Source organism: Scyliorhinus torazame, chromosome 4 (genome assembly GCF_047496885.1).
Source record: "Scyliorhinus torazame isolate Kashiwa2021f chromosome 4, sScyTor2.1, whole genome shotgun sequence".
Classification (NCBI taxonomy): Eukaryota; Metazoa; Chordata; class Chondrichthyes; order Carcharhiniformes; family Scyliorhinidae; genus Scyliorhinus; species Scyliorhinus torazame.
The window spans coordinates 318,912,426-318,926,691 of NC_092710.1; the positions used below are offsets into that span (position 1 = coordinate 318,912,426).

A 14,266-nucleotide genomic window follows, 5' to 3' on the forward strand; every position below is an offset into this window, starting at 1 on the left:
GGGAGAACTCATCGATCACGGTGAGGAAATAGGCATAACGGTTGGTGGACGGGAGGGGCCCCTTGAAGTCCACGCTCAGTCGCTCAAAGGGGCCCGAGGCCTTCACGAGCCGAACCTTGTCTGGCCGATAGAAGTGCGGTTTGCACTCCGCACAGACCTGGCAGGCCCTGACCATGGCCTTGACCTCCTTGGTTGAGTAAGGCAGGTTGCGGGACTTGATGAAATGGACGAGCCGGGTAACCCCCGGGTGGCAGAGGTCATTGTGGATGGCTTGCAGGCGGTCCTCCTGCGCGTTGGCGCATGTGCTGCGGGACAGGGCATCTGGGGGCTCGTTGAGCTCCCCTGGACGATACTTGATATCGTACGAGTAGGTGGAGAGTTCGATCCTCCACCTCAAAATTTTATCGTTTTTTATTTTGCCCTGTTGCGTGTTATCGAACATATAGGCGACCGACCGTTGGTCGGTGACGAGGGTAAACCTCCTACCGGCGAGGTAGTGTCTCCAGCACCGCACAGCCTCCACAATGGCTTGTGCCTCCTTTTCGACTGCAGAGTGTCGAATCTCGGAGGCGGTGAGGGTTCGGGAGAAGAACGCTACTGGTCTGCCTCCTTGATTGAGGGTAGCAGCCAGGGCGATGTCTGATGCATCGCTCTCTACCTGGAAAGGGATGGTTTCGTCCACCGCGTGCATGGCGGCCTTGATGATGTCGGCCTTGATGCGGTTGAAGGCCGATTGAGCCTCAGCCGAGAGGGGAAAAGTGGTGGTCTTTAGGAGTGGGCGGGCTTTGTCCGCATACTTGGGGACCCACTGGGCGTAATAGGAGAAAAGCCCCAAGCACCGTTTGAGGGCCTTGAGGCTGCGGGGGAGAGGGAGTTCCTTAAGGGGGCGCATGCGGTTGGGGTCGGGACCTAGGACCCCGTCTTCCACGACATAGCCAAGGATGGCCAGCCGGGTGGTGTGGAAAACGCATTTGTCCTCGTTATAGGTCAGGTTAAGGGCTCGGGCGGTCTGGAGGAACTTTTTGAGGTTAGCGTCATGGTCCTGCTGATCATGGCCGCAGATGGTGACATTGTCCCAGTACGGGTATGTAGCCCGCAAACCGTACTGGTCCTCCATTTGGTCCATCGCCCTTTGAAAGACGGAGACCCCATTTGTGACACCAAAGGGGACCCTGAGGAAGTGGAAGAGCCGGCCGGCTGCTTCGAAGGCAGTATAGAGGCGGTCTTTTGGTCGGATGGGGAGCTGGTGGTAGGCAGATTTGAGGTCGACCGTGGAAAAGACTCGGTATTGGGCGATCCGATTTACCATTTCCGCGATGCGAGGAAGGGGGTACGCATCAAGCTGCGTGAATCGGTTTATGGTCTGGCTATAATCCACGACCATCCGTTTCTTCTCCCCGGACCGGACTACCACCACTTGCGCTCTCCAAGGGCTGTTGCTAGCCTCGTTGACCCCCTCTCCCAGTAAACGCTGGACCTCTGACTTGATAAAAGCCATATCTTGGGCACTGTAGCGCCGGCTCCTGGTGGCGACGGGCTTACAGTCGGGAGTGAGGTTAGCGAATAGCGAGGGGGGGTGCGACTTTCAGTGTCGCAAGACAGCACACCGTGAGGGGGGGCAAGGGTCCGCCGAACTTCAGTGTCAGGCTTCGGTGGCTGCACTGGAAATCCCTCACAGAGGTGAGTGAGGATATAAAATTTGAAACGGGTGTATTTGGCACCCTGGATCGAGAGATCCGCAATACAGTACCCTGTGATTTGTACCGAGTGGGACCCAGATGCGAGGGCTATGGTTTGGGATGTGGGATGGGTGCGTCGGGAGCAGCGCCTTACCGTTTCAGGGTGGATAAAGCTCTCCGTGCTCCCGGAGTCGAAGAGGCATGCAGTGTCGTGCCCGTTGACCTGGACCTGCATCATGGAGTTCTGCAGGTGTTTTGGCCGAGTTTGATCAAGGGTGATCGCACCCAGTCGCGGGTAGTCGGAGTCGTAAAATGGCCGCTGCCGTTGGTCGCACGTGTCGGGTCGAGAAGATGGCCGCCGACCAGATGGCCGCTCCCATGATTCGCACGAGGCCGATGACGCGTCAGAAGAGGACGTGTCGGGTCGGTGCGCAGCAGCATTGCGAGGCCTACGGGCCTGAGAGCCTGATTTTCGGGCCGGCTGTTCTTTGTTTTCATGGCCCCTGGGTCTGGCCAGGCAGACCCTCGCAAAGTGCCCTTTCTTCCCGCAGTCGCTGCAGATCGCGGAGCGAGCTGGGCAGCGTGGGCATGGGTGCTGGCCCTGCCCGCAGAAGTAGCAAGGTGTGCCCCCATGGTGAGCGAGTCGCCGCGTGGCGCAGGCCTGTAATACGGGCGAGTCTGAGGAAGTCCGGGGGGGGGCTGGCAGAGTCCGCGGGGTACGTACCCAAGTTATGTCGGGCCACCTCCAGCGAGGAGGCGAGCGTTAGCGTCTCCTGGAGGTCTTTTGCCCCGCTTTCGAGCAGTCGCTGCCGGATGTAGGTCGAGCGGATGCCGGACACGAAAGAATCTCTGATGTGCAGGTTCATATGGACTTCCCCTGTCACATCCTGATGGTCACAGTCCCTGGCCAGCGCGGTGAGTTTCTCAACAAACTCGTCGAGCGATTTCCCCCGAGCGCTGCCGGCAGGTAGAGAGTAGATGCCTGGCGTGCACCTCATTGACGGGTTTGACAAACCGCTTGCGGAGCAACTCAATCGCTTCCTCATAAATCGTCGCCTTTTCGAGCGTGGCGGAGATTCTGTGACTCACCCGGGCGTGGAGTAGACGCAGCTTGCGTGGCCCCAGGATGGGAGTCTCTGCGGAGTCCAGGTAGGCCTCGAAGCACTGCAGCCAGTATTTAAAAATTTCCTTTGCCTCCGGCGTTCGTGCTTCCAGATTGAGCTTCTCTGGTTTTAGGCCTGCGTCCATCCTGAATCTAGTTTAGCCTAATAAATTGAGGTACCCTCAATAATGATGCTTAGAGATTAAACTGTAAAGAAGGCTTTATTAGGCTAATAACTATGCTACAGATTTGGACGAGAGCTGACTGCTATACAGACCATGAGGCAGGCCTTTATGTATGGCTCCCAGATGGGCGGAGCCAGAGGCGGAGTCCCCAGAGTTCCAAGCCGGGTCTTAAAGGGGACATCACCTTACATGATGATAAGGCAGTAACCGTTCATCACAATCTCTCTTGACCTTGGCCCCAGACGCCTTCCATTTTGTTTTTTTTAAATTATACTCTTCTGCCTTTGACACGCCTGAAATCTATTACACTTCCACCTTCTCATGAATGATCACAAACGGGCAATGTTTACTCTGTTTTCCTCGGCGCTGCTGCTTTCCTTCAGACATGCTGAGTATTTTCTGTTTTTACTTCAGATTTGCAAGATTTTGTTTTTGTATTAATTCTAGAAGTACCTTTCTGCATGAATGTTTACCAAGCATGTGCTCAATTGGGTCTGTGTATTACTAATTTTCAATCCAGGTGTTTTTATTTCCATTGAGTTGAATCTTCTTTGAAAGCTTCACGTGAGAAGCTTTGTCAAATGTCTTAAATTCAATGTGAGGTGAATACACTGGGCAGTCCTTATCCACTCCTATAGTTAGTTCATTTGAAAGATGCATGATGTTTGAGAGAAATATTGGCAACTGATCACGGCCGTCATACTGGGCGAATGAAGATTGAATACATTTCTTGAAACTCCTCTGGTTTACTGATGAATAGGAAAGCTGAGCTGTTACTGGCAACAACTCATGCAATTTTGTTTTGGAAAACGCTTAAATTGTATCCAAAGAGCCACTGTCAGTCCCACTGTCAGAAATTGTTTCAAGATGGTTTCTTTATTAAGATGGAATAACGTGTTTAGTTTCGAGAAACCATCACCTAATCATTCTTTCCTTCGCATAACAGGTTGGGAAAGATTCATTTGGAGATAATTACATCGAAAACTTCAAAAGTAATGGCGTGTCCACAGGTATTACTTCAAAATCTCGTCTTCGCTATTGGAGAGATTGTGGATCTGTACTGGAGTGATTGCAGAGCTATGGTTGGACATTTCACAGTTGCCTCTTTTTCTGTCAGAAGCTGTCTTGCTTGATATAATATTAGTTTTGACTAACTTTTGCAGTTGTAACTAAATACCATGAGACCATAAGACACAGGAGCAGAATTAGGCTATTCGGCCCATCAGGTCTGATCATGGCTGATGTGTTTCTCATCCCCATTCTCCTGCCTTCTCCTCGTAACTCCTGATTCCCTTCCTAATCAAGGGCCAATCTATCTCTGTCTTAAAGACTCCGTGACTTGGCCTCCACAGCCTTCTGCGGCAATGAGTTCCACAGATTCACCACCCTCTGGCTGAAGAAATTCTTCCTCACCTCAGTTTTAAAGGATCATCCCTTCAGTCTGAGGCTGTGCCCTCGATTTCTAGTCTCTCCTACTAGTGGAAACATCCTCTCCATGTCCACTCTATCTTGGCCTCTCAGGATTCTGTAAGTTTCAATGAAATTCCCCCTCATCCTTCTAAACTCCATCAAGTACAGACCCAGAATCCTTAACCATTCCTCATATGACAAGCCCTTCATTCCCAGGATCATTCTTGTGAACCTCCTCTGGAGCCCCTCCGACGCTTAGATACGAGGCCCAAAACTACTCTCGATAGTCCAAATGGGGTCTGACCAGAGCCTGATACAGTCTCAGCAGGAGATCCGTGCTCTTGCATTCTAGCCCTGTTGAAATGAATGTCAACTTTGCATTTACCTTCCTAACTGCCAACTGTACCTGCATGTTAACCTTAAGAGAATCTTAAACTACGACTCCTCAGTCCCTTTCTGTTTCTGATTTCCAAAGACTTTCCCCATTTAGAAAATAGTCTATGCCTCCATTGCTCCTTCCAAAGTGCATAACCTCACACTTTTCCACATTGTATTTCATTTGCCACTTCTTTGACCACTCTCCTCGCCTGTCCAAGTCCTTTTGCAGCCTCCCTGCTTTCTCAAAACTACCTGTCCCTCGACATATCTTTGTAACATCTGCAAACTTAGCAACAAGCCTCCAGTTCTTTCTTCCAGATTGTTAATATGTATAGTGAATAGTTGTGTTCCCAAAATTGACCCCTGCGGAACACCATGAGTCACTGGCTGCCATCATGAAAAAGACCCCTTTATCCCCATTCTCTGCCTTCTGCCAGTAAACCAATCCTCTCCCCATGCCAGTACCTTGCCTCAACACCAAGGGTTCTTGTCTTGACAATCTCCTGTACAGCCCCTTGTCAAAGGCCTTTTGGAAATCCAAATAGATCTCGTCCACTAACTCTCCTTTGTCTGAGTTCTTTGTTACCTCCTCCAAGAACTCTAATAGATTTGTCGTGTCTGACCTCCCCTTGACAAAGCCGTGCTGACACAGCTCTATTGGGTTAGGGGATAGGGTGGAAGTGAGGGCTTAATGTGGGTCGGTGCAGACTCGACGGTGCATGACTCTTCTGCACTGTATGCTCTGTGTTCTAATTTACCATGCGCTTCCAAGTACTCCGCAATCTTATATTTGATAATGGATTAGATCAAAAACACAACTGATTGGAGATCGGTTTGGCAAAAATCATGCCTCAATACATTCTAATTACATAGCTGTATCTCCCATGTAAAAATTATTGTTACGCACATCAATTTCTCATTGCAGTCTATGTGGGTCAGACAGATGAAGCATCGACAGGCGTTGCCCCTATTACAGTCAATGATGAAGGTACTGCACAGGATTGACATTTTTATGCCTTCTCCTTTAAATTACTTAAAACATTTCCTAAATCAGGAAAGAACTGTGTAAAAATGAACTGTTTTTCTTTCTTTAAGCAAGAGTGTATAATACACATTCATGAGTCTGCATTTGCAGAGGCCTGCCAGTAGGATGTCTGCCCATGTATTTTAGCAAGAGTACACTGTTGCCTTTTAATACAAGTGTGAGGTGGAAGATTATTGGTTGGCCTCTTGACATACAGAGATTTCCTTGAAACGCAGCTGGAAGTTAAATAAGATTTTAAGGGATGTTATTTTTGTTACTCGCCTGTGAATATTTTGTTATGGAATACCTCCCAATCACAAAGTCAGAGAGCAGAAACTCTTAAGCCGCTACATTATGAACCAGTGATCAACATAATTGGATCCCAAAACTTGAGCTAGCTGGCGGTTTCACACTCTTTCAACCCAATAAATCCCATAACCAGAAAGCAATTTGGTTTTAAAAATCTGCTGATTGGCTTAGTCACAAAAGCTATGAATCACTTTTTACCATTTGGCCACAGTCGCCACAAACCATTCTTCATCATTACCAGATTAAGATTGGACAGGTGGGGAGTGGGGAATCATGGGACTGAGATTGGGATGAGAAGCAGGGGATGGGAGTTGCAAGATGGGACTGTGATGGGGTCTTGAAGTCTTAAGAAAAGGGAGCAGTCCAGACATTGGAGCTCAGAGCGTTTTGGAGATTGGCACTCAGGCCATTTTGTGACTGTGGGTTGGGATGATTGATGAGAGGGACTTGTGGTGGCGGGGTGGCGGAATAGGACAGGAGTGTGGGGAGGGATGAATGGGATAGTGTAGGCCCCTTAATTTTCTGCAGAGCGAGGAGCAGTAGCAGCAACATGGTGAGTGGAAGCTGTGTCAAGAGAGGAGCAATCAGTAAAGGGGTGAGTGAAACCAGGAACCTGACTGTAGGTAAATAATGAAAATTACTTTTATTGGTGTATTAAAGGCAACAAGAGAATGGAGACTGAGCATTATCACAAAGCATCAAGTACTCCGGGAATTGAGATATAGGAGGGCTGATTATGGAGCAACAGCATCACTCAGTAGTTCTCTAGACCTAGAATGAGAATTTCTATTCCTCGACACTTTACAGAAAATTTTCCGTCATATCTTTAGTGGTTTCCGCCAGTCACTTATGTTCTAGAATTACATTTTGTTATAATCCATGAGGGACAGAATTAAAAATGCCCTAAAATATATAAAGCAAATCTCATTCGGTGTTACTTCTGAAGAATTAAAAAGTCAAATATAATTGCTGTCAGCAAGATTGAGATTTATGGGCAGCATGGTGGCACAGTGGTTAGCTGTCTCACAGCTGTCTCACAGGATTAGGAGTCAATTCCAGCCTTGGATAACTGTCTATGTGGAGTTTTCACGTTCTCCCCATGTCTGTGTGGGTTCCTCAGACTGCTCCGGTTTCCTCCCACAGTCTAAAGATGTGCAGGTTAAGTGGATTGGCCATGCTAAATTTCTCCTTAGTGTCCAAAGTGTAGGTGGGGTTACGGGGATAGGGTGGGCCTAGGTAGGGTGCTCTTTCAGAGGGTCGGTACAGACTCAATGGGCCGAATGGCCTCCTTCTGCACTGGAGGAATTCTGTGATAGTCGATGATAGAAAGGGGGAACAAATTAAAACTACTACAAAAAGTGGAAAACAAACTAAGGTCAAAAGAGTTAAGGGTAACAGACAGAGACATAGATATATAGGAAGATGGCGAGTTTTATTCATGAGTCACTTCACTGTAGCCAGATTATATTTTGGTTGAGTGGTGAATACTTGTGGTTTCAAGAAGAGCTGGAGTCGTGATATGAAGCCTGACAGTATAAGGGAACTGGATTAGCAAACAGCCAATAAAGCAACCAGATCACTTAAGGTTAATAACTGGATCTTTGAGAATTCAGCTCAACTGGGGCCAGGATCTCTTCCAAGGAAGTTCTCCACATCATCGGTGTTCATTTATGCACAAATATATCTTAAAGGTAATCGTAAACTTGTCATTTCTCATTCAAGGTCTGCTCAAAGTCAATTTGTGTGTGAAGGAATTTTGTTACTAGTTAACTGAACAGTATCTTACTAATTCTTCCATATAATGCTTTGTGTAATGAAATCATGAACCCATGTATAAAGAACTGGAATATGTTTTTGTTACACATTGTGCACAGAGGAAATCTACTCCCCTGAGCAATGCACTTCAGATGCTAGTATTATGAAAGACTGTAAATTCTGGAAAGATTCATCAGGTCAGACAGTATGCTTTGAGAGAAAAGACTGGATATTTTGGCTGTGTGTGCTTCCTGAGTTAGGGGAACAGTTCTGAGGAAGGATCTATCTAGTATGTTCTCTTTTGCCATGGCTTGACTGTTGTTGCTTTTTACTATTACAGGACAGAATGCAATCGTCATTGTAGCTGGGGCTAACCTGCTGTTAAATTCAGAAGATTTGGAGCGAGCTTCCAAAGTAATCGATTGTGCAAAGGTGGTTGTCTGTCAGCTAGAAATTCGACCTGCCATCACATTGGAAGCCTTAAAAATAGCTCGCAAGGCTGGAGGTGGGCACCGTGTTCTTTAAAGATTGAGCAATGGTGTATCAAATTACGCTAATCCGTTGAGGATGATTTTCAATTTGCTGCCCATTACAGGATCAGACAGTTTCTAAAACGGGTGACTATTCCACACTGCAGTGTTATCCCAAACAACAGGTCAAAACTCTTCCCTGATGTGTTCAGTTCGTTAACTAGATTTTTATTTCTAAATTCTATCAGATCAAATCACGTTCTCAGATTAACCTACCACAGGGAATAGTAATCAAGCAGCATCCTTGTTCAATGTGACACCACCATCTGACATTGATGACATTCTGCTAATCACTGAAAAAGAACACTATTGCCGTATTTGATCATTTGACTTGAAATTCTTCATTTCTGGAAGCAAGTTGTGCCTTTAAATTGCACAATTCTGCGATAGGAGTGTGTGGGTAAAACTGCTGCAACAACATTTTTCTCATCTAATTCTTCAACTTCTGAACTGCCATTTTCTTTAGATCAATGAAGTATAGGCTGCGATCTACCCGAATGGGAACAGAGTCTCACAGCGCACAATTAGTCGCTTGTTTCTCATAGCTCCTCCGTGCAGGGAGAGATCAGGACACCATTTTTAAATGGCGTCCTGATCTCTCGACTACCCCGCCCAACCATCTCCCAGACGCGAGCCCCAAACTCTTTCCTCCCCATAAGAGGGTTCTCAGCCACTCCGCAGGGCGCCACTGGGCCCGAAACCCATCGCACAAAAATGCCTGCTTAGCACCTTGGCAGTGCCAGGCTGGCATCCAGGGAACACGGCCAGGCTGGCAGTGCCAGGGTTCCCAGGTTGCACCAGCAGTGCCAGGATTCTATTCTGCCCAGAGGGCAAGCATCTGGGGACCTCCAAGTGCCGTTCCATCTGGTCCCAGTTTGTGGAGACAATCACTGAACAGCACTCAGCCGAGGTCTCCAAGGTGAGGGGGTTAGGTACTATGGCTTGGTTAGATCACGAGAATGCATATTAGATGGAGACTAGCTATGATTCCGCCCACAATGGATGGGATTCACATCATGACGTCTCACGAGATCGCGTTAGATTTTGTGAGGCATGGTGAACGTGGATCTCGTAAGGGGGATCACCCGACATCTACCGGCTGTGCTGCGATGTTTTTCAGGCGCAACACGACCGGTATATCACGCCCATAATGTCACAGGCACCGGTTAGAGGAATGGAAAAAGATTATCAACATTTACATTTTATTTCCTTGTATCTTGGTTTCTGATAACTGGCCTTGTTTATCTCCATTCTGCAGTGTTTTATCAATTCATTTTGTTTTCTCAATATGTCTTTTTTTTTAATTGATGGAGATTATGAAGCATACTATTTTGCAAATATGTCATTGCTGTGTAACCTGATGGAGTTAATACACAAGTGGCAGTAAAACTCTGGAAGCTAATGAACCCACTAAATCCCTGAGGTGCGAGAAGGCCATCACACATTTGTTTGAGTTTTGCTAAGTGCAGTGATTAGAACACGAGGTGGCTGTTTTCGACCGACGCAGATGTAATGGGCCAAACGGCCTATTCTTGCGTCCGCAGAAGTGTCGCTGTTGGAAAACAGAGCTGAAATGCTGGCTAATTGTTCCTCGCTCCGGCCCAGCCCAATTACTACCAACAGCCACCCGAAATGAGATCTGCTACAGTCTGTCAACTCTGCAAAGATCAGGGCTAGAAGCTGAAATATTTTTTAAGAAACATCTCCAAGGAAGGGCAGAGGGTTTAAGAAGGGAACTGAACTTGTGGTCCTGTACATATGAATGCAAAGCTACCAATGGTGAACAGTTAAATTAAGGGATGGACAAGAGAGCTCAGTGTGCTGAACAGCTGGTTTGTGAAGCAGAACAAGGCCAACAGTGCAGGTTCAATTCCCGTACCAGCTTACCCGTACAGGCGCCGAAATGTGGTGACTAGGGGCTTTTCACAGTAACTTCATACTTGTGACAATAAAAGTGTATTATTATTATCTGTAGGTACACGGAGATCTTGGAGCATTGTAAAGGTGGTGGATGTTATTCTGCATCTCACCTTTCGCTTATAGAACAGACATATTGGGGTATAACAATAAGGTTCAAAGTCTGTCTATCACAATTGGGTTGTCTATCACAATTGGGTTGTATGCTTGGTGTGGAATCGATTTTCTTTAAAGAAAGATGGAGAATAATCACTTCAACAGAGTGAAGTTTGAACTTAGTACTCAAGACTGTGCTGTTCGTTTAATGTAAGATTTATTACATGCAGGCAATTAGAGAGATGGTTAATGATATTCTGAGGATAGTACAGAAAATAAAATCAAAGCTGATCAGCAATGGTTTGGTCAAATTAGGGAATATTGTAATTGTGCAATGGGTCATTTCATTTGTTGGCAAGAGTAGTGCTGAATTGTCTGGTATGTTGAAAGATTGAAACCCTCCAGAGATTAAGCAATTCACATGTACTATCTTGCAGGATCAGTGAAAGGCTAAATAATTAAAGGATTGTCAATGCATTAGCCTACCCGCAGTTTAGCAAGCTAGCATTGGAAAACCATTTCTCAATCTTTTAATTTGGTCATTGGGTCATTGAAAGGAAAGGAGAGTGATGGAGAGTACCTTTTTGCTTCCCTGTGTTATACAACAAAATTGTACTTACCAAATATTTCTTAAACTGAAATTGACAAAGAAATTGAAGTGACAAAATGAAAACTCTTTGGTAAGATTTTCCCTCCCTGCAAATATGCTATAGGCTATGAGGAAAAGTGGACAATGGGGAGTGGAACTAGCTGAGTTGCTCTTACAGAGCTGGCATGGACACAGTGGGCTAAATGACCTCCTTCTGTGCTGTAACCATTCTATGACTCTAAATTGAATTGTAGGGAGTAACTTCCTGAAGAGAGGTGGAACTTCAGCCTGAAACTCAGAGATACCTGATCACTGAGCCTGGCAGTCTCGCATGATCTCTGGTCACAACTGTAGATGTTTGCAATGAAGGAGTTTGACATCATTAGAGCAGTCTGATAAGGAGAAGTATCATATTCAGTGGTGTCCAGGTCGAGGCTTACTCTGATGCATCAAAATAATATTCAGGCTTAGGCTGAAAAGTAGCAATAACATTCCTTTTAGGCAATAATTATTTCCAACAGGAGAACGTTAACCATCTCCCCATGACATTCAATAGCATTACCATCACTATATCCCCCACTACCAACATCCTGGGGGTTACCAATGACCAGATTGAATGGGACTAACCGCTGGAAGAGCAGGTTAGATAGAGGCTGGGAATTCTAGAGCGAGTAACATGCTCCTGACTCGCCAAAAGGCACAAGTCAGGAGCGTGATGGAATATTCTCAACTTATTTGGATGAGTGCAGCTCCAGCAGGATAAAGCAGCCTGCTTGCTTGGCACCTCAGCCATCACCTTAAGCATTTTGCTCTCTGCACCACTGATGCATAGTGGAAAAAGTGTGTACCATCTATGAGATACACTGCAGGAACTCACCAAGGCTCTGTCAGCAGCACCTTCCAAACCTGAAATTTCTGTCACCTAAAAGGACGAGAGCAACAGATGCATGGAAGTACCACCACCTGCAAGCTCTCCACTGAGCAACACACCATCCTCACTTGGAACTATATTACTGTTCCTGTCACTGGGTCAATATCCTGGAACTCCCTCTGTGGTAGCACTGGATGTATCTACACCGTATAGATTGCAGCAGTTCGAGAAGACAGCTCACCGCCAACTTCTCAAGGGCAATTAGGGATGGGCAGCAAATGCTGGCCTTGCCCGCAATGGCCACATCCAGTGAAAGCACTTTTAAAAACCTTGAAATCATACCTTCTGAATGTGTAATTTATTATTTATTTTGCACTTTTTAAGTTTTTTGTTTGCTCTTATAAGTTGCATTTCCCTATTGAGTAAACTATGTTACTGTATTTGAAATAAAGTTTAGCTGAAACCTGTTTTACATTGCAGTAAAAGATCTTTTGATCTCTTAAACCACAAATGCAAATTTAAAGCAATATGCAAGATTGCTTGAATGATCATGTTACAGCCCCGTATCGCCTCCCCTCATCCATTGCAGTGCAATTTTGTTTTATATTTGAGTGGTTGTATTGCTTACAGTCTTATTATTTTGCCAATGATGGCCTTCCCAAACAGCAGCTTTTAACATAACTGTATAAGGGGAAGTGCAACTGCAGTTGAGACATAAGTCACCTGCTGACTAAAATTGCATACGAGGGTCAGGGGGTGTATCGGAGCACTAAACTCTTGCCTGTAGGCGTGCCTGACAGAGAGCTTCATTGTTAAAATAAAGTGCTGCCTTGCGAATGATGAGCTCATACTAACATGCCCTTTACCAAAACAGCTTTGTTAGTTACAGATTGCATGTAACTAGTTCTTTCTTTCAAATGTCCCAATTACCATCTGCATACAAACTGAAAAAAGATTCCAGATGGTTTTTGCTCGAGAACTGGATTGCAGAGTTTAAACTCTCTAAAATTTTGAAACAGCGGTCCGGTTTTATTCATTTGGTTCTCGGGTTTTCATTCCATTTTTAATGTGAACTCGGGTTTTGCATTTTATATATAAACTGAGAGCTAATGGTGTTGTTACATTGTGGGACTGTCTTTGACAAAACGTACGTGGGGCTATTTGACGATGCTGTTCGAGGCACATTGAGTACAGATCAGCCTGATGCGCAATCAATTGCACAAAGACGCAGATTGGGTACAACTGTGGCTTTATTGCAGTCAGATGCGTGGCCTCCTGCTGCAGCTGGCGAAATGGCAGGGCAATGGAGGTCATGCATATTTATACAGATCTTTGTGGGCGGAGCCAGCCGGCAGGGGCTACCGGCGGACCTGTAGCACAGGCCCTACCTTACATCCCCTAATACAGTGGTTCACCACAGTCACCCCCTGTTAAAAATGAGTCTGGCGGGAGTGATGTGAAACTATATACAAATAGTGCAATTATGTACAGTGTTAAGAATGGGGAAAACAAGGAAGAAGGGAAAAAAAAGAAAATTCCATGTTGACGGTCCGGAGTCTATCAAAGGTTCAGCCGATCCAGTGCTTTGGTGCTTCGTTGGGAGCGGCATAACGGTGACGGCGAAGTCGGTGCTGGAGGTGGCACCGATGGTGGCGGTGCTGATGCTGGCCAGTCATCGGGGAACTCCGGGAGCGTGTCGAAATCCTCTTTGTCCTCTTGTGCGGAAAAGGGGGGGGGGTGTTGGTCTGGTGGGGTCAATGTTGGTGGGGCAGGAGGGGGAGCATGGGTGGGGGAGTGTGTTGGGGTGGAACCTGACCATGCCAGGTCCCTGAGTGAGACAGTATCTTGGCGGCCGTTGGGGAACTCCACGTAGGCATATTGAGGGTTGGCGTGGAGCAGGTGAACCCTGTCCACCAAGGGGTCCGCCTTGTGGAGTCGGATGTGCCTACGGAGAAGGACCGGTCCTGGAGCTGCAAGCCAAGTCGGGAGCGACACCCCGATGTGGACTTCTTGGGGAAGGTAAAAACCCGTTCATGGGGTGTGGTATTAGTGGCGGTGCACAATAGTGACGGGATGGAGTGTAGAGCGTCAGGGGGGACCTCCTGCCAGCGAGAGACTGGGAGGTTCCTGGACCGTATGGCCAGCTGGACGGCCCTCCAAACTATCCCATTCTCCCGTTCTACTTGCCCGCTTCCCCGGGCGTTGTCCCTGGTCGTCCTGCTGGAGGCTATACCCCTGCTGAGCAGGAACTGACGCAGCTCATCGCTCATGAATGAGGATCCCCTGTCACTGTGGATGTAGGCGGGGAAACTGAACAGAGCGAAGATGGTGTTGAGGGCCTTGATGATGGTGGCAGATGTCATATCGGGGCATGGGATGGCGAAGGGGAATCTGGAGTACTCATCGACCACACTGAGAATG

The 14,266-nt window shown here is 46.9% G+C and overlaps 1 protein-coding gene across 14 annotated transcripts in view; it reads left to right on the forward strand.

The window, feature by feature from the left end:
* The window catches only part of rbks (ribokinase), a 269,106-nt gene that overhangs the window by 62,900 nt on the left and 191,940 nt on the right, over positions 1-14,266 (forward strand). For 13 of the 14 annotated variants that reach the window (XR_011940817.1, XR_011940818.1, XR_011940820.1 and 10 more), the window contains exons 3-5: positions 3,913-3,976; positions 5,680-5,742; positions 8,183-8,347. Coding sequence is in view for 9 of the 14 variants with exons in the window: in XM_072500141.1 (XP_072356242.1) it covers positions 3,913-3,976; positions 5,680-5,742; positions 8,183-8,347 (292 nt within the window). In the remaining 5 variants the exon portion in view is untranslated. The remainder of the gene's footprint in view (positions 1-3,912; positions 3,977-5,679; positions 5,743-8,182; positions 8,348-14,266) is intronic. The other variant, XM_072500144.1, reaches the window with a different exon arrangement.